The sequence below is a fragment of the Rhipicephalus microplus genome, chromosome X (genome assembly GCF_043290135.1).
Source record: "Rhipicephalus microplus isolate Deutch F79 chromosome X, USDA_Rmic, whole genome shotgun sequence".
Lineage (NCBI taxonomy): Eukaryota > Metazoa > Arthropoda > Arachnida > Ixodida > Ixodidae > Rhipicephalus > Rhipicephalus microplus.
The window spans coordinates 5,575,902-5,597,195 of record NC_134710.1 but is presented as its reverse complement, the minus strand read 5'-3'; the positions used below and the strand labels follow the sequence as shown (position 1 = coordinate 5,597,195).

Here is a 21,294-nt window from a genome sequence, read left to right as displayed (position 1 = left end):
TAAGAGAAGCGATGGCCGCTTTGTATAGTATATGGCGGGCTATGTTGCGAGAAAGCTTGCACTTAATAATTTCGAGAATACAAGAATGACTGTCTTGTTTGCGGTGTTGGCGGTAACGCGTTACAAGTAGTACTGTTACCGTTACAAGTACCACGTTACTTTTTTCGATGTATACTCTAGTATAACCTGTTCGTTACCTTTCTAAATAGAGCTTTTGCTTTAACTTCTGCAAGCTGTAGTTGTCAGCACGTCACCCTGCAATATGGTAGAGCTTTTCACCTATCCTGCTTTCAAAACATTTGCTTCTGCTGCTTACTCTAGGTCACAAAGCACAGGTTATTGAATACCTAGAAAAGCCAGGCTCACATTGAACGCCTTGGTATGATTACTTGCAATTTTCGTGGCAATGATGCAGGTGAATGGGACTAGAACAATTTGGGCTGTAAATGTCATTTTATGGGGGACAAAATAATTTAGAGATTTTTTTTAATCTAGGCATGGCTTCTACTAGTTGGTGCACGCTGCCATAATTATTGCACATTTTTGGAGAGCTAGATTAGTATGTGATTCTTTTTTGTAGAGGATTAATGATGAATTACTGTTTGCTGTGACTATAAGAAATAAATTTACCAAGTGCCATGACGTCAAAATTAAACACATGCAACTCTGTGGTAAACATTAGGCCACTATCCGGCATTTTGTGCAAGTTTTACTAGTTATATCAGTAATTCACCTAAAAGGGTTTCTTTGGTTAGCAGCTTCAGTGAAATATAAATATTTGGTTTATTAACTTCTTAATAGGGTTCCGCAGTGACTGCACACAGACTGGAACTTCTTATCTTAGAGTAATAGCTGTAATAACGTGCGTTGTGTTTTCTGCCGTAACGGTAACACGCGTAACCCTTTTTTTTTGTAGGTAACGTAGGGTGGTATAGCGTTCCTTTTTTTGTGATACCGTAACGAATAATACCGGTGTCACACTGGTACTTTAAGTCGCGATCAGGGTGATCCGGATGAGTTCTCTTGTTCGCGTTCAACTTCTAGACCGCTGCTACACGGCCCAGGCTAATCCGGTTCGAGCTTGGGTCAGATGAAATGTCCCAGGTGGCATTTGCGTGCCGTAAAACATGCCAGTGGCAAAACTCCACGTACGGTATATCTATAGAGCCCTTTATCAATGTTATTTGCACAAGAAGCACTCGAACGTCAAAAACTTTGCATGCATGATAATAATTTCATAAATCCATCACTCGATAAAATTTTCCTAGCACTTACCTGTATTGCTATGTGAAATCCTTCACCTTAGCTTTTTTTTTCTGATGGCCCTCGGTCGTGACCGTGTAGTCGCAGCGAAGCGCCAACCTCGTTGTACGTGCCATATTGTTTCACTTCTGGCGCCTCAAGTCTGTTCCAGTCGCTTCTACTAGCAGTCAATTACTGTAAAGATCTCTTCATTCGACCACGAAGTGCACGTATGTTGCGACGAAGTCAAAAGGCTTGCGACACTCATAATCAGTTTGCTTCTATAGGTGATCCAACAGCTCCGACGGAGCGAGAGTTGCACAAAGCTCTGAAGGCAATGGTCGACTGCTTGTCTGCTTGCCGTCTGCTTCCCCCGTAACTACATGCGGTCGATGCGAATCCTAAATTATGCAATACTTTTTTTCAATTTCAATTTAAACAGTTTAGAATTAGCTTTTTCATAAACATGTAGCTATTTTAGGGAGTTTTTATCGAACTATGCTCGATTTTCTTCATTATTGTGCTTTCAAGAAACCCAGCTGAGGAGTGCAGACGGCAGCGAAACCGCGATCTCTCAGGCAGATCGCAAATGCGCTGATCGCGATATTCTTGATCCCGATCACGCCTGATCGTGATTAAAAGTGACCGTGTAGCAGCACCTAATCCGGATCGTGGTTAATCCGGATCGACACTGACTGCGATTAAATGTGCCCGTGTGACACCATTATAACGTATTTAGCTACCGTTTTTCGGAATCGCAAGAAATACTGCTTATCTATAAAGGTGCTAAGAAAGCTCTCACCTCAGACAAGCAAGTAGTGGTGTCTCGGCGGATTTTTTTATCAGTGGAATTCCCTTTGTAGCCTCATTCTGAGCCTTGAAAACAAAATCATTTGTTCCTAGAGCACATCGCGTCTTGAGGCTCAATCTGTGAAGGAAACGCTGAAGGGGGAAAATGACACGCAACAAATTGGCTGCACAAAGCATACTGCAGCTTTGACCAAGAATGTGGCGAGATATCAAGTCAAGTCAAGTCAAGTTCATTGACATTGTGGTGCACACCCATGTTGGGGGATTGAACCGGATAGTTTTTATGAAACACTTCTTTAATAACAGGTTAAGATTGATCTATTTACGAAAAAAAAAGAAAGATGAGACAAGACAGAAAATAAATAGTGGAATAGTAAATAAACCGTAGTGTAATACACTGAAGCAGTGCATTTGAGCTAAAAATTAATTTCAAAAAAGTAATAAGATCTACTGGAGAATGACTTGTACGCTTAAACCTCTTTGAACCTTTGGCGAACTCCTGCAGTGCGTCAGCGATTCTCCCGTCACTGTGGCCAAGAGACAAAGCCCGAGGAGGAAGAGGAGGAGGAGTAGGAGGAGGAGGAATAAACTTTATTATAAAAAACCAGCTGGTTTAGGTGGCCGCGCCTAGGCCTTTCATGAGGGGACGTCAAGGGCTTGCCCCGAAAGAAAGCGCATTTTAGTTTATTCTGACGAGGCAGCAAACAGAACCCGAATTGTTTTTGCATAAGGCAAAGTATGTGTTTAATGCCTCACTCGGGTCGGATTTTTTTAAACGCATGAACCAAATATAGGACGAAAAGGAAAAGCAAAAAATAAAGCTATTATTTAGTGCATGAACACCTGACGTGCATCAAAATAAATTGTTTGTGTAAAAAACTGTGCTTAATGTTAAAAACATGGAGTGATGGTATCTCCATTTGGTGTAAAACGGTGATGTCCCCCATGTTCGTTTTTAAATAGAGGAACTTTGCACCTTTTTACCACAGAGAAACTGTTTCTCCCAATCAGAATCAAGATGGCTGACCCCGGCTTAGCGAAGCGAGTAGGCCTAGCGAATGCACCGATTCTCGACTGATAAAAAGTACACGGCAGTGACAATCAGAAAAAACGGACCCGATGAGCTTGATATTGAACGGAATGAAAAACAAGAAGACATAGCAAGCATAAAAAAGTGCCGCCATATTCACAAAGTGAATGATGATGAGTAGGCGAGGCTCCGGAGGTAAACCTGGTAAACCAGGTCTCTTGTACGTTAGGGTTGGAAGCGCACCAGCTCGTGCCTCGAACAGAAGCGAACTCCCGGTGCTGTTATCGTAAATGCGAGCTGAGACTATTGTGCTTTTACCGTTGCGGTAAAGTTCGAGGGTAGCTTTTCCACTCATTACGTGTTGTCATAGCTCCTCCTCGCTGTCGCGTACCCGTTTTGGAGTTTCCGCCTGTACCGGCTCTGTGAATGAGACGTACTTCTTTTCTAGTCGGTACACCCGGTTCACCCAAGTTGTTCGCATACACGTTGCCGCAAAGTATTCGAATAGCCGCTTTGCCCACCGCTCTCTGCACATTAATTGAAGGCGACTACTGTACACTAACTTGCTGGAGGCCTCGCGTGCTTCAAAACCATACCAGCCGAGGTCCCCCTGTACTGCCTCGTTCGCCACTCTTCTATGGCACGCAAGCGCCATGCGGCCAACTTCTCGTTGCCACCGCTCCAGCCAATCCCTGGTGGGCACTGTCAAGCAGACAACTGCGTTTCAAATGTCAGGCAGGGAACGTGCACCAGTTTCCATATGTCCCGCACCATGATGAAGCGGTTGCACTCCCAGAAGATGCGGTGCCGAAAAATGCACTGAGCACGCGGTGAGGCTTGGCGGATATGGGCTTCCTGTTGATTATATATGCAGGCCTTAGAGCAGAGTAGCACGCCCAGGTACTTATGTGTAGTCTTCTAGTGCCACCATCACCATCATCATTTCTCACCGCGCCGCACCTCTCGCGCAGCTGATGCTAGCTCGAGCAGCGTGAGTATTAGAACGAGCTAGCGCACTTGGTGTGTCGGACGTGGAAAGCCACGCGGCTCCGTTTCAGGCACGGAATAAAGTGGTGAGAGAACGACTCGACCACGTTGGCCGCCGTCCCGTCTTCCTCTCTCGCTACATTGGTGACCCGGTGAACACGCCCTTCACCGAGCGGCCTGCTGCCATGTTCCCGCAACTCTGCCCACCAGTGCCGCCGTTCCAGTCGACCTACCCCAAGGTCGACTCATGCAGCTCGATGCCGTTCTTGCGTTGAATGGCGTCACGGACCAGCCGCTGATGCACGCCATTCTTCATGACGCCTTTCCGGTAGAGTTGCGTCATCTCTCTGCCACTTCAACCTCCAGCCAGCAGCCTTACGATGACCTCTGCTCTGCGGTGCTTGCCAGCTATGGCCTCACGTACCGACCACCTCCGGGGACCCGCGACTTTCAGGTTTCCCCTGCGTCGCAGCGTGCTGGACCCTCCGGCCCGAAGCTCTCATCTTACCCCAACCTAACTTCCCCGACAACGTCTCCCTCCACCTTTGGTCCGGCCACTAGCGCAGTAATTCTCGCACCCGGTCACAGATCCGACGAGGTTCTTGAAGTCGTTCCTGCTGCCGACAACCTGTTTACCATGAAGTGCGTTTTTTCGAAGTCCTCGGCCGATGGTCCTTCTGGCACGCTTGCTACCTGCACGTTCTCCACGAAAGCAACAGCAGGCGACACCGGGGCCCCACCAGACTCCATGACGACCACCTTGCCGCCCGCATCGGAGTCTGACACAGGTGACCTTTCACCCGTTATTGACTTCCCGACCTCGAAGCTTTCACCTTCAACAACGTCCGATAAACGAGACTTAACCTCTCGTCTGGCCACTAGCGACGCGTGTCCTGCGCCCGACTGCCCATCCGCCAAGGTTCTCGACATTTGGGCTGAATGCAACCAGTCAGCCACGAGGTTTGTGTTTTCATCATCCTCGACCGACGACCCTGCAGGCATGCTTACCACCGGCTCGTCTCGGCCGACCTCCATGGCTCACAACACGGCTGACACGTCAGGTTCTACGACGGCAACATCACCGAACGCCCTGGTGGCTACCACGACTATGGGCATTGTCACGCCCGCTATTCACCTCCCGGTTGCGAAACCTTCACCCTCCCCGATGTCCGAAGGTGACTGTCGACCAGCCTCAATGCTCTGCACGTCCTGCCATCAACGACCACCATCGTCCTCGCAGTTTCCCGCAGCTGAAGTTAAAGCCACCAGCCTTGGAAGTTTGACCATGGTTGACCACGGTCAAGCTTCCAAGACGCTGCGACTACGACTGACGCGCTTGAGGACGACGTGCCCGGTCCGCTTCAGACAGGGCTCACCAGGCATACCACGCCTGCGGTGGAGCAATCTAGGGAGTGTTGGCTAGAGGAAGCCATCAATTATGCAAACCTGCACGCCAACCATCGTGTGCGGACTACCGGAGGTCATTACACGAGCTCAGGTGTCCCGTCCAATACTCCGGGCGAGCCCACGCTGACTGGGTTCCACCACCACCATTCCCCGGAGCCTTTGCCTCCGGACGGCAACAACCAGACGTGTGTCCACAAGGCCAGCTCGTGTGTCACAACCGCGACGACGCTCATACCTCATATGTGTCTACCACCCATTACCCTACGTCGGCGACGACAACGTGCTTGGCGTCACACATTGCGGTAACTTTTGAGCCACCCTGCTACGCATCCACGAGTTGCAGTCACAGGCTCAGTCACGAGCTACCGTCTCCATGGCGATGTTCTCACTGCCCAGCTTGAGATCTATGTGGCCAGCAAGCGGCACAACCTTGGTTTTTGGACGCCTTGGTTGGCGGCGCGCCATCTAGTGAGCATAGTTGATATCACCAGAGAGGTGACCGGAGCAGCCACCTTGAGCGGCGATCAGAGAAGGATACACTGTCAACACTGGCATACACGCCGGCCGCCGCTGTAGGACAAGGCGCGAGCACTAGAAGTTTCCCGACCAAGCTCCTAACAGTTAGGAAACTCTGAATATTTGCACGTTTTCTTGTCTATTGTATTTAATTACGTGTGCAAAATCATAATAAAATCCAAGGGATATTTTTTGTGGCTTTCAGTGAATTAGCAATATGCACCGTCATGATTTTTTATTTATTTATTTATTTATTCAGATATCTACAGCGCCTAACTGGGCATTATTGTAGGGGGGAAACAAACAGGAAAAGATACAGGTAGTATATACGACATGATGAGCATAATGAGCATACTAATAATTGGAACAAGGCAGAAAAAGAGGACACCATCGTGTGGAAACATACACACAACTTCTAACGTATTGAATCATGAGGACGCAAATCTTAACCCGATCTGCGCACGCTCTTTGCAGCAATTACTCACACTTATTTTCACAGATTTGATATGGTTATGCATTTATTGTCACGAATTGCAATTTATTAGACGCTTGGTTTTATAACAGTCTTAATGTGCAACGCTATTCGTTTAGGCTTTTAGCAACATGGTGCCCAAGCTGCGTGAGCAAAAAGAATGAGAAGCAGGCGTCGTCATTTTCAGTCTTCGAAATTGTGGCTTATAGCACAGCTTCGTTGATCGTGCCTTGAATGTAAGTCTTGAATTAGACAGATTGTCTTTCATGGACGTCATCTTGAAGACGTTCTTGAAGGTGATGAGTTGCCGCTTTGCAGGTGGGTCCTCCTCTCTGACTGTAGCTGAAAGTGGGTTGCTTCCATATTTTGAACCAAGTCTTTTCTGCTTGCAGTTGTGCGACAAGAACGAGGCCCTGGTCCATCAGCAGGTTATGGTCAAGCTGCTTGCTCTACAGCTGGGACACGGAGAGTAGGTGTGACCGTATTTCAAGGAGCTGACTTCAGTCTCGTACGGAATATTTTGTACTACTTGCATCAATGTACGATTGCAGCAAACTACTGTAAACCAAGCCAATGATGCACTTTTAGATACAGGACACTATATTTGTAGGGTGTTTTTTAAGCAACACAGTTTTTTCCATAAACAATGTAGTATGTAGGCACTCGCCGTCTTTGCAAGCACTTTCTAGCCTAGGCGGAAAGATTTTGCCACTGATTACATCTCTCAGGAAGAATAATTTACAAAAAAATAATTAAGTTGTTTAGTATCAATTTTAGGGTGATTGTTTGCCGCCCTTATGAAAGTACCAATCAGTTCTTGGCCCTCAGTCCCAGACGACTGCGAAGCAACTGTCCAAGGAGGTGGTCGGACCTTAGACGCAGTGAAGAATCTCTGGGTTCAGACAGACCGCCATTGGAATATGCCTTTGGCTAGGTTCAACGCTAGAATGCTATCTGGCAAGGCTGTTCTAACTATGCTATTCAGAGATTTAGAGGAAGTAAACGGGGCTCAGCGAAATTAGGAGGACAAGTTACGATTATACGGAGCTGAAGAGCGGACACGTTCTAGGCTACCGTAAATTAGTTGACAGAAAAAAAGCTAGGAGTGGGTTTTCTCATACACAAAAATATCGCTGGCAACATAGAAGATTACGGGAGCATCATGTAGGGGGTGGCAAGTATCATACATAAGTTTAAAAAAGCTACAAGATGAAGGTGGTACAAGCCTACACGCCTACATCAAGCCACGGTGATCATTTGGTTGAACGCTTCTATGAACACGTAAAGTAAGCCATCAATAAAGTAAAGACAGAGTATATCATTCTGATGGGTGACTATAATGCCAAAGTAGGCAAGAAATAGGAAGGAAACCATGCAGTAATGTAATATGGCATCGGCTCGAGAAACACCCAAGGGAAGTTATTAGTACAGTTCGAAGAACGTAATAATTTACGAATCTTGAATACCTTTTTTAAAAAACGGGCTAACCGCAAGTGGACGTGGCAAAGTCCTAATGGCAAAACGAAAATGATATAGACTTCATTTTGTGTGCACACTCAGGCATTATACGGGATGTAGAAGTAGTTGGCAAGATCCCATCCTGTGACTATAGAACGGTAAGAGCTCGTATTTACTTAGATTAAAAAAAAGGAAACGCATAAACCGATACGTAAGAAGCCATATAATGATAAGCTAGCGCTGAGAGAGAAAGTACAAGAATTCAGTTTTTTGCTTCTTAATAGACTTGAGCCTCTAAACGAGATAACGGACGTTATTGGTGGCACAATGAACGATAATCTTACGACTATGATGAAAGAGTGTGTAATGAAAGCCAGAGGTACAGTCACTGGACAGGGCACTGGAAAATTATCTCTGGAGACGAAACATATCATTAACAGATGACAAACTATGAAAGCCTCAAATGAAACCGACAAGCTTAAGGAGATTTCGAAGTTAATTATTAGGCGCAAGGTAGCCGACATCAGAAGGTATACCATGGAGAGAATTGAGCAGGCTGTGAAAAGCGGCAGAAGCCTAAAAGCTGTGAAGGCATACTTGTGCCTAGGCAAAAATTAAATATGCGTATTCAGGGGCAAGGAAGGCAATGCCATAATCAATATAGATTGAATAGTTGAGTTGGTGGAGAAGTCCTACAGAAAGCTGTACAGAAGCCTAAACAGCCAGGATGATATCGTAGGAAGCAATATTCGCCCAGAGGAATTTGACATCGTATTAGTAACGACAGGGAAAGTAAAGAAAGCTCTAGAATGAATGCAAAGACGCAAAGCCGCTGGTGAGAATGAGGTAAAAACGAACCTGCAGAAAGATGGCGGAGAAATTTTGTGAGAAAAACTGGCCACCTTATATACGAAGTGTCTCTTGACGGCAAGGGTACCAGAATATTGGAAGAACGCCAACATCATTTGAATCCGCATGAAAGGAGCCGTCAAGGACTTGAAAAATTACAGGCCAATCAGCTTGCTGTCCGTTCTCTACAAACTATCCATAAAAATAATAGCTAATAGAATTAAGGCAACATTACAGTTCAATCAATCGAAAGAGCAAGGGTGCGATGCAGGCTGGCCTGAGCTTCTCGGGCAGACGAGTTCGCTCTGAGCTCGCTCTGCAGTGGCCATGGCATGAGGACAGTGCGGAGCGCGCGATAGCAGCGTTATTAAAAGTGGCAACAAGAACGCGCGTGGTCTTGGAAACGCATGTTGGACATTGGCGGTGGTCATCAAAGGAACACCATTAGCGAACACGTCAGCGTCGCCACTCAGTCATCATTTTAACATTGAGGTGACATCAGCTTGATTGCCGCGCTATCTTTTTTGTTTCACTCAACACGCGCCTCCCACAGGCGTGTTCGTGGGCGTTTGTCCTCTTACGGACAGGTTCTTTCTTTCCATCTGCCGCGTGGAAATTTCCACTCTCGAAAGCAGCGAGGGCGCCCACACAGCACTCTTATGCTGGTCGTTTTGCTCCTGAGAAATAGTACAGATAAGTATAAGGACAGGGGGCCACCAGGGGCGCTTAGATCATGGCGGCAACGTGGCGGTGATTTTCAACGCCGTCAGCGTGAGGAAATGGAATGCGTATCATTGCAGCCGCGTGGTGATATCACTTGTAATTCTGCGTGCGTGTGTACATTGTCTACGCGATATAGCTCAACGATTAATTGTGCCGCTCGACGTGAGTACTGCTCGTCGGCGTGGGCAAACGTGGTGGGCGTACCCGATCTTCGTAGCGGGCATCTGTCAATCAAACTGATTGACGCGTGAACTCGGATACGAACGCGTTGATTTTTCCCTAGTTCAACTCGTGACTGTGATGGTGGCGTTGTGACAGTCAAGCGTTTGAAGCAGTGAGCGCCAAGTGGCAGCTTCTTTGCAAATAAGATAATTTGGAGAGCTTACACTAACCTAGCTTCTTGCAACTTTTTATGTTGGTTGTGTAATCATGTGCCTGATCGGCTTCGAAGGGAATACCGCGTCAGCTCTGTCTCAAATTTGATTGGATTAATTCACTGTGGCTTAATGACAATTACAGTAAGCTATCTTGTCTTCATTAAAAGGCATCGAAAAGTGCAATTATCTCGGGCGCAATTAGCAAGGCAAAGATAAGTAATTAGCAAGGCAAAGATAAGTGGGATCGAATCCCGGTTGCGGTGGCTGCATTTCCGATGGAGGCGGAAATGTTGTATGCCCGTGTGCTCAGATTTCGGTGCACGTTTAACAACCCCAGGTGGTCGAAATTTCTAGAGCCCTCCACTACGGTGTCTCTCATAATCATATGGTGGTTTTGAGACATTAAACCCCGCATATCAATCAAAAGATAATTATGAGGCTATTAAGCGTAATCTTTATTAGTAGGATACTAATTGCCATAATAATGAGTAAGGAATAATTAGCATTGTTTTACCTACCGTGTTTATGAATATTGTCACGTTAATAGGCATAGTTTGGTTACCTCATTAACTAGCATGCATTAGTTAGCCTGATTCAAGCTTTACATGGTTTCATCAGCATGGTCTTCTTAAGACGTGGTGTAATTACCTGGGCCTTACCATGACTTGTCGTAATTAACTTGTTCATAGTATGTCCTGGCCTAACTAGCGAAGTATACCGTGCAGCCAAATAGCTAATTAGCCGGCCGCACGTCCTCAGGTGCTAGATGGCGATGACAACAAAGAAGACAAGCACCAGCCGAGTAGCGCGCTTGACTGTACACGCTAACACGTGGCCTCGCTAGAATGTACAGACCGACTGGTGTCCTCAGATTTAGCTGCGCTCATGATATGGTAAGACTCTCGGCCAGTACTGATCTCAGAGGCCACCTTCCTGATTACTCTAAAACAGACTTGTTGCAAGCATTAAAATCTTCAAACTAAATTTAAACACCTCTGCCTCTAAAAATTATCATCGCGAAAAGTTTCGGGCACTTTTATTGCTTGAGTGCACTTCTGCACTGAGTAGAACGACAAAAAATGAAAGAAGATGCCTCTGGATTGAAAACACCACCCAACTTTGTCGACCGTGCTTGACACGATGATTGGTTTCATTGTGACTAATGAAACGCAGTGCGCTAAGGGGCGGATTTGAGTTTTTAGCCTTGCCGGCTCGTTCATAAGGGGGTGTCATCAGAGCTCTGAAATATCCCAAGCTTCGCGAAACTCTGCCGATCCTGCATAGAGTCCAAAGTAAAATTTCGTAGAGAATACTTCAGAATAGACCATATTCATACTATCAATCATGTAATAGAGAAATGCGCGGAATACAACCAACCCCTGTACATAGCTTACACAGATTGCGAGAAGGCGTTTGGTCGAGGCATTAGCAGTAATACAAATACTACGGAATCAGGGCATCAGCGAACCCTACGCAAACATACTAGAAGAAATATGCAGTTGATCTATTGCCACCTTGGTTCTTCATAAAGAAAGTAGCAGAATCTCAATAAAGAAGGATGTAAGGCAGGGAGACATGATCTCTACAATGCTATTCACCACGTGTTTACAGGAGGTTCACAGGGTCCTAGAGAAGGAAAAGTTAGTTTTCTCGATAGTGTAGCTACGCGTGTTATGTTTTTCTTTTTTGCTTTATTTCTATATGTTGCCTTTTATATATCACCCAGCCCTGCCTAAGACCTTGTGTGTGAGGCTGACAGTATTTCTGATACAAATAAATAAATAAATAAATAAGAGTTGATGAAGAGTATATTGGTAACCTGCGATACGCTGATGACTTTGCCTTGAGTAACTCAGGGGACGTATTACAGCTCATGTTTACCGAAGTGGAGACGGTAGCTGAAAAGAAGGTCTGAAAATCAATATGCACAAAACTAAACTATTGTGCAACAGTCTCGGCAAAAAAAAAGAGCACTTAGCGATAGATAGAGAGGCTCTGGAAGCCGTAAAGAAATATGTCTACGTAGGACAGGTAGTAACGCGGAGCAGAATCATGAGAGTGAAATAACTAGAAGAATAGATGGATTGAATCACATTCGGCGAACATTCAGAAATAATGAATGGTAATATGCCACTAACCTTCTAGAAGAAGGTATACAACAGATGCATCTTGCCGGTGCTTACATATGGAGCACAAACCTGGAGGCTCGCAAAGCGGGTTCAGCTTAAAGTGAGGACGACGCCGTGAACGATTGCAAGGAAAATGATATGTGTAACCTTTAGAGGCAAAAAGAGAGCAGAGTGGGTGAGGAAACAAACCGGTGTTTAGGATATCGTAGCCGAAATCAGGAAGAAGAAATAGACGTGGGCCACGTACGTAGCACGTAGGCAGGATAGCCACTCGTCATTAAAGGTAATTAACTTGATTCCTAGAGAAGGCAACGCATGAAGGGGAGACAGAAAGTTGGGTGAGCCAATGATATTAAAATTAATGGCATCCCACCAAAGGGAACCATGATGGAATGCGAAGCAGGAGCGTTGTGCATGGACGCGATCGGCGTTTTTGTCTCGCGCCTCGTTGGTGTCGCTGGTCTTCTGCTGCCGACACTTGCGTTTGGCTTCCCTGGTTCGCGCCTCCTCAGTGTTGTAGGCCTGATGACGCCGTTCTTTAACGCAATCGGCTCTGCTAACCCTCGCAACGCCTGCGACAGCCGGGTTAGGCCAAATCACTTTGGCGCATGTTTCGGCGGGTAAGGAGCTTCGCTTTCCAGCGTCCTCTCCATCGCAAATAAGTGAGTCGAAAGAGTGGTCACTCGATGTGCGCTCGAATGTTGTGAGCGGTGGAGAGGGTGACACGCGGTGAGCGCGTGGCAGGCTATCGAGAGAGTGACGTCACCGCGGACTACGAGAGAAGGCGTGACCTACTGGGCACCGCCCCAACCCCTGTGATGAGGAGAGCGCGATGTGAAGACCTTAGCTTTCTTCGCATGACGTCACATGATGGTGTGGATTGAAAAAATATATAGACCGCTGTTCAAGAGAGGTTGTCATGCCTCGCAGTAGCAGTGCGCTGAAACATATTTTTGTTTCTGTGAGAAGTATCATTCATGTATTTATTAAGGAATAGAACGCCAGAAAACTCTAGCAGGAAAACATTCATTCAGAAAGCCCCGTTTTTTCGTACTCGCTTTATATTAGAAGCATTGCGTACACTTATTTGCCTCGAGAGTTCTGGCTTTCCTTTTTTTTATTTATCGGCAGCGTCGGGAAGTTTGTCGTTCAGCTTCCTACAAAAGTTATTTATCGGAATGTTAGTGCTGCATTGCAGGATGTGTTTAAGATCTAATTCAACGGAGTGGTCATTCTCGCACGTATTGAAGTGGAACTGCTCTTCACTAGCCAGTTTTGTAGCGCCGTTTTCGTTACGACCTGGCGATTTTCAGACATCATAAGCAGTGCTGGCTCTGTAGTGAGCTGCTCTACTACATTGTAGATGTGACCAACTACGTTAAGGGCAAATTTTGATAGATAAACTAAACCTCATCAGTCCAGCTGCTTCACGAGATCCTAATGTTCGTTTGTGGCAGAGGCTGTGACCTGTGATCTTGTTGTCTAAGGTCAACGAGTCTGTGCTTTGCTCACAATTAAACTTTTAAAGGGTCCAGTATACTGCATAGCCTACAACGTAGACGAGGACTGAGACGACGTCCTGCATCTTCATAAGAGCCTGGCTGGTAACAACAATGCTGCTGGGAAGCAATGCCTCGACTTGCTTTCAGACACATTCCCAGTGCTAGTCGGGGGAAGCTGTAGGCAAAGTGTTCTGCAGGCACATCTTGTTTTTGACTTCATTATCTGCCTTCAGGAGATGTGATATTGCGCACCTGTCAGCTGCCTATACTTTCCAAACCAATCTTCAAGGCTGTCTGTCTGAATCTTCCCAAAAAGAACATACGACAGTCCAAGCTCTTTGAAGCTGTATCTAGCCAGCTCAACAAGTGCATTGGCGGTGAGTTCGAGGGCAGCATGAGTATCCTTACTCAGAGTATGCTTGTTGAAACCTTTATTTTTCCTCATCCAGCCACTTCAGAAACGTGCAAGAAGTCAATTATTGGATTGTTATCAATGGAAAGCACAGGTTTCGATAGGTGCAAGGTAACTGGCTCTTTCAGAAATCGAAAACAGTTGGCGTCATTTTCTGCTTGGTACATGCGAAGCATGTACCAAGCATGTACTGCGTGTTGATGGAACTGCATTAAGAGGCCTGGGGTGTGGCCTCACCGGTAACCACCGCCGGGAACACACTCCCTCGCCAGAGAAGGATTGGCCACCCTGGTGCAGTATCTGGCCACTCCTTCCCACATGCATACGTCAAATAATTCACGGCCCTCAGTCCCCAGCAGCTGCGAAGCAACTGACCACGGCGGCGGTCAGATCTGCAACGCAGCAGAGGGTGCTAAGAATCTCTGGATCCGGACAGGCCGCCATTGGAACCTGAACTTGGCAACGTAATCAGGGCCTAGATGAAGTATATATAAACATTCTGGAAGAAATCTACAGGGGATCAACTGCTACCATAGTGCTTCATAAAGAAAGCAACAGAATACCAATCAAGAAGGGTGTAAGGCAGGGGGACACAATCTCCCCAATGCTATATACCGTGTGCTTACAGGAGGTTTTCAGAAGCCTAGAATGGGAACAGTTAGGGATAGGAGTTAATGAAGAATACCTTAGTAACCTGCGCTTCGCCGATGAGATTGCCTTGCTGAGTAACTCAGGGGACGAATTGCAACTCATGATTACGGAGTTAGACAAGGAGAGCAGAAAGGTGTGTCTTAAAATAAATCTGCAGAAAACGAAAGTAATGTACAACAACCTCGGAAAGGAGCAGCGCTTCGAGATAGGTAATACTGAGCTTGAAGTTGTAAAAGACTATGTCTACTTAGGGCAGGTAATAACCGCAGAGCCTAACCACGAGATTGAAGTAACTAGAAGAATAAGAATGGGGTGGAGTACATTCGGCAAGCACTCTCAAATTATGACAGGCAGATTGCCACTATCCCTCAAGAAGAAAGTATGTAACAGCTGTATCTTGCCGGTACTTAACTACGGAGCAGAAACCTGGAGACTTACAAAGAGGGTTCAGCTTAAATTGAGGACGACGCAGCGAGCAATGGAAAGAAAAATGGTAGGTTTAACTTTAAGAGACAAAAAGAGAGCAGAGTGGATTAGGGGACAAACGGGGGTTAAGGATATCATAGTTGAAATAAAGAAGAGGAAATGGACATGGGACGGGCATGTAGCGCGTAGACAGGATAACCGCTGGTCATTAAGGGTAACTAACTGGATTCCCAGAGAAGGGAAGCGAGTTAGGGGGAGATGGAAGGTTGGGTGGGCAGATGAGATTAAGAAGTTTGCGGGTATAAATTGGCAGCAGCAAGCACAGGTCCGGGTTAACTAGCGTAACAAGGGAGAGGCCTTTGTCCTGCAGTGGACGTACTCAGGCTGATGATGATGATGACGATGATGGTGATGATGATGATGATGACATGCGAAGCTTAATAAGCAGTAAACAAACAGCATCGTGAATTTCGGCGTTTGGTGCTGGACATCAGGTCACTGTCCCAATGCTCGATGTCTTCCAGGAGTTCCACCATACCTTTTTACTGTTAGCGATTTCAGAAACGCAGAGATTTATACCTTGCCTTTTTACGGCCGTTGTCAAGACGTGTCATGGCAAGCTGAAGTCTCCTCTCACGCAGAGTATTTTAACCACGCTTCTTCATTGTCGGAAATGTGAATGAGAAGAAGCCTTTCAATTCTTTCGATAACATCCCAGAACATCATTCCTTGGCTCTTTAAGTGCTCGGCAAGTTTGCTCAAACTGGTGAATTTATCCTGCTCGCGTTCTCTGATAAACGCCTCGTTAATTGGATTCTGCAATCACTTTCTGAAGGGCTCAATTCTCTATGCGCACGCGCTTGGAGTCAGGATCTTTCCTCCTCGTGGTCTTTATGGACAAGTAGCTCGAACAATTCAGGAACTTCGACGGTACAGCGTCTGGGCGAATGCGCACATAAGATAGCGGCACTGTCATTACGCGACCAGTTGCTCTATCTTTATGCGCAGCGTCTGAAACGATTTACTCGTCTATTATTCGAAGTTCACATAACTAGACAGAAATAAGCTCATATCGGCGAACCGACGGCTGCAGATCACACAAACATGCGGCTCATGAGCCACTCACAAGTGTACGTATATATTGGCTCATTTAACTAACACCTAAATAAAGAAGTCAGTTTCGCCAAAAGGGTGAAGCAATGAATGCGATAGCAACATATTTGAATGCTTTACGAAGCAAGGCTAGCATGTTTACGAGCAATATATTTGTAGTAATCATACACTTGCCAGGTAACCAAATTTTCTGCGCCGTGACCACAATAGATAATCACAACAATGCTCATGCGTAGTGACGGCATTGATTAGAAGCGCCTCCACAGGTGGTCGAAATTTCCGGAGCCCTCCACTATAGTGTCTCTCATAATCAAATAGTGGTATTGTGACGTTAAACCCCACATATCAACCAATTATAAGTGCCTCCCGTGGGCAGTGCATGCTGGTACTGAGGGCTATATGTCGTGTGTCCCCACTCGTGGCTGTTTCTAAAGTGTAGAGCGCATCTATACGTGGACGGCCACTCGGGGAATGCTTTTGCACCGTTTGTTTTTTGTGTTGAGACACAGTCCGTAGAAGCTCCCGCCTGCTGTGGGGGCAAGAGCCGCGCGGCTTGTTGCAGCGATAACCATAAGCGCCCCGCCCCCATTATATATATATATATATATATATATATATATAGAGAGAGAGAGAGAGAGAGAGAGAGAGAGGAAAAGATGCGGAAGCCTCCTATTTCTGCGGAACGAACAATGGAGCCAAGACTGCCGATATAATTGCTATCACAATAAAAACTTCCCCTCGAATTTTCGGTGTCCGTGAGGTTTTCCCGTGGAACAGCGTGAACCGAAGCGTCCCTTAGAGCTTGATCTCTTGGGAACTTGAAGACGTGCAGCTTCGTGTACCCGTGTAGCTTCCGCGGCATTGAGATGCACACCATTTTCACTGCATTTCGGTGTCTTAGCTTTCCAATTATTGTCACAGGGGAGAAAACTCGTCCGACTGAACACTGAAGAGATGTACGACTGAACATACGCGCCAGGAAATGACGGTTTCTGGAGACGCACTATCCGGACGCGTGGACCCGTCGGGTCGCGGCAACGGGCAAAACGCGTTCGCCGCCTGATGCGTCCGCCCCATCTGCTCACGTAGCGCGAGTGGAAAGGAAAAAAGAACTAGGGCCTTCGTATTTTTCTATAGGGTGTTGCGCGCTGATACGGAGACACGGATGGACAGCGTTGCGCAGGCTATTCAATGAGCTGCTTCACATCTAAAAGTTCGCAGCTATAATGTGGAAGCAGAAAGCACAAGACCGGGTTGCTTGGCGAATCATGGGAGAGGCCCTGACCCTGCAATAGGCGTAGTCAGGCTGTTGATGACGATGACAATGTGTATAAGGCGAAGTTTTTTTTGCATCACGAATTAGGGTTAGGCTGCTTTTTAAAAATTCAAAATATAACACATGTTTTCAGAGATTCATCCATCCATCGTCAAATTTCAAGACCGCTATGCCAGAGAAAGCAAAACTTAACACACCGGATGCGTTGGAAGGCTTGTCTCTGTGCAGCATCACGCGTGAACTTTCCTTTGCGTAATCGCAACGAGATGCCTCTGTTTTGCACATACGTTCGTAATCTCGAACTTCGCGCATCGTGCAGATGCCATCCACGTTGTAGTTCTCATAAAGCTCACTTATCCTTCCGTTTGAGGGGGAGATGCCATAGCTGGCACAGTGCCAGAGGACCTAACAGTGGCCATCGCGAGTATGAGACTATAAAGGCTTTCGCCCTGCTATTCGAGTCTTGCACCTTTCAGACCATAGGAATACAAAGGATCATATAACCACCGCATATCACGCGGGAAGAACCAATGATCGGCATGATCTCTAGGACAACAACACTTCTCTCGCACGACGAGCCATCATTAGAATTACGTAAAGGGAAGTTCGCGCGTGACGCAGCATAGGTATCACACTTCCTCCGCACCCGGTGCATTTGGTTTTGGTTTCCTCGGCATGGCAGTCTGGCAATTCGACAGCAGATCTTCGAAACCACGCGTAAGATTTTCAATTTTTAAACTAAAAACTAGGCTCGCAATAACTTGTGACGTAGAACACATTCGTCATATAAGCAACCACCTAAAATTGATGAATTTATTTTATTTATTTATTTATTTTATTTGGGCCTTCTTTACAAAAATGCCTACGAAGGAGGCAAAAGGAGTGAGTGTCTCCTGACTAGGCCCACTTTTTGGAGACACCTTGGGCACGTGCAGCAAGACGGTACATAGAAAATTCAAGATTATACATACAGATTATAAAAAACGATTATCATTACAACAAGCGCAGAAAATATTGGTTAAAGATTCAAACAAAGCTGCTCCTTAGGGATAAATACAAAGACGTTATCAGCACTATTGACATATATTTAAATACATACAATTTGTTTTTCTGGTTAACATCCCTGCCTTTCCTTCATTTTATTCTCTCTCTCTCATACAATTTGTGTGTATATGGAAAATAATGATAAAAACAAAGATTACAACAGATATACTTCATACATTACCAATCTTCAGCCCACGCACCCAATAAGTGGGTTTGGATTATTACATTCCTAATTTGCTTCCTAAACTTCATAATGTTTTTCGTCTCCCTAGGGTATTCTATTACTTCAGGAATCTTGTTGCACAGTAAAACAATTTGGTTATCAATAGACTGTATGCCATAGTTTGTCCGACACATCGGCCCCACCAACGCAACAGTACGTAGATTGTGCGCAAGATGTCTGCTTAAATATGTATCAGAAAAACTGTGAGTGTTGTTCTTAATTTTTTTTATAGAATAACATGGCTAGTTGTAACATGTAGCGCTCTGGGAATGGTATAACGTTGTGCACACAAAAAAGGGACGTATTTCAGGGGACCGAGGTAGTTAGCAAAAACGTTATTTCAATATTTTTGTCAATTAATCATTCAGGAGTAGTCTAATAAGTGGCTAAATCTTTCCGCCTCTGCCTAGAAGTCGGCTGCGAAGACGACAAGTGACTATTATAAGTTTTAATAAAAAGTCTCTATTGCTTAAAAACACCCTGTATGGTTTACAGCTCCAGGGCCCAGAAAGTTCATGTGCAAAACATTGCAGGTGCAGTTGGTTGGCGCTGTCGCCAACTACAGGACTTACTATGTACACTGTATTTTTATTACCGCGCTGTATGCAACTACTCCGGTGTTTTTAGTCCTTAATAAAGACATTTTTCTACCTCTTTGTGGCATACACGTTTCTTTAACTACAAAATCAATAGGTTGGTAATAGTCTTTTTTTGTTTCCTTTGTCCTGTTCTTACCCCGTCATGGTAGCCTAATGGCTATGACGCTCGAATGCTAGTCCGAAGGTCATGGGATGGAATCTTGGCTGCGGTGGCTGCATTTTCGATGGAGATGAAAATGTTTGAGGCCCGTGTACTTCGATATAGGTGCACGCTAAAAACTCCAGACAGTTCGAATTCCCTGAGCCCTCCACTACGGCGTATATGTGAATCGGAATGTTTACCCGTGCAACTCTGTAGCACTTAGGATGACATTGTCACGGGGCCGTGTCAGTGAAAAAGGCTAGAGCAGGACATACGCAACTTTAAATCAAGACGAACTTGTACCCGCAAAAATCAAAGGTCAAGTACAGAAGCAGCCTTGAACAGTCGTCGGCCGTCCAGTGGTCAGCCTAGTTGTGAAGCTCGTTGGTTAACTATATATATATATATATATATATATATATATATATATATATATATATATATATATATATATATATATATATATATATATATAACCGTAGTTAAACGTAGGAAAACTTAGTTGCCTATCTGCGTAACTTGTATCACCCTGTCCAACTTTTTTCAACCTCGCTCAGCAAGTCGCACTACATTGTCTGTATCCCTTGATTACGTAGCAGCTTTGTAACGTCTTTGTCATTTTTATTAGTATTTTATAGTTTTTTTTCTCTTGCTTTTACCGGTCGGACTACTCTTCATGTTATGTGCTTTATCTTTTATGCGTTTCATCTTTTATTTGTAAACAACGTGCTCGCGCATGGAAGTAATATGTTTTTACTCGTAGATTAGGTGCTCTTTATATTGTGTGCCTTGCATATATATATATATATATGCCCATATATAGCCTTTCATGTCGGTTTTCACATTTGTATCTTACTGATATGCACATGTATATAAACAGCACTCGTGCCACAAACTGTATTCTGATGAAGGCCGGACCCACGGCCGAAACGTCAATAAAATAACTTCGTACGTGCGTCTTCTTTCCTATACGAAATATATATATATATATATATATAGTCCAGTAGATCCTCCGTGAGCGGTCACAACGTGGTTTATTTCGACGGTTCGGCCTAGAGTCTGGTCTGGCCTTCATCAGGATTATATATATATATATATATATATATATATATATATATATATATATATATATATATATATATATATATATATATATATATATATATATATATATATATATATATATATATGTGTGTGTGTGTGTGTGTGTGTGTGTGTGTGTGTGTGTGTGTGTGTGTTCTATTGAACGTTATCGCTAGTGGTCGCGTTAGCTCTTAAATAATTAGATCAACAAAGTAGCAGCAGGGATGGAACAAGTACTACAAAAAAACCAAGGCCACGGGACAAGCGCTGTTTTGCTCCAATCATGAACTAATTACAGCCCTCATCAAGTTGTTACTCATCAAGTTGTTACTCATCAAGTTGTTACTCACTATTAGCGTCCTGCGAGCAATATCAACAAAACGATCGCGAGGCTTCTCAAACATTGCAGCGTGTTATTCTCCAAAGATTTCGAGCAGTGTTTGTGTTGCGAACACATCAAAATAAAATGCACGTGGCAAGGCCCTTCCCCGAGAAAACAATGCGTGGAGGCTTAAAACAAAAGATGGAGTTCAAAACATGCTTGCAGCATGAAAGAATAGTAGGTGAAGCTAAACTAGAGTCCTCAGGTTGCTTAAGGCGCATAGAACGACATAAGGCGCATGACATGAACAACTTCTGATGATGATATGTGGGGTTTAACGTCCCAAAACCACCATATGATTATGAGAGACGCCGTAGTGGAGGGCTCCGGAAATTTTGACCACCTGGGGTTCTTTAACGTGCACCCAAATCTGAGCACACGGGCCTACAACATTTCCGCCTCCATCGGAAACATGAACAACTTCTGGCCGTGCATTGCGCA

At 45.2% G+C, this 21,294-nt stretch overlaps 1 protein-coding gene across 4 annotated transcripts in view; it reads left to right on the top strand.

Moving 5' to 3' along the window:
- LOC119175552 (coiled-coil domain-containing protein 125-like) overlaps window positions 1–21,294 on the top strand; it is a 189,507-nt gene that overhangs the window by 143,387 nt on the left and 24,826 nt on the right. For 2 of the 4 annotated variants that reach the window (XM_075881736.1, XM_075881733.1), the window contains exon 6: window positions 6,857–19,301. The exons of 1 other annotated variant lie outside the window; for it this stretch is intronic. In XM_075881736.1, coding sequence (XP_075737851.1) covers window positions 6,857–6,937 — 81 coding nt within the window. In that variant the 3' untranslated portion in view covers window positions 6,938–19,301. Of the gene's footprint in view, window positions 1–6,856; window positions 19,302–21,294 lie in introns of those variants that run through there. One more of the 4 variants, XM_075881734.1, reaches the window with a different exon arrangement.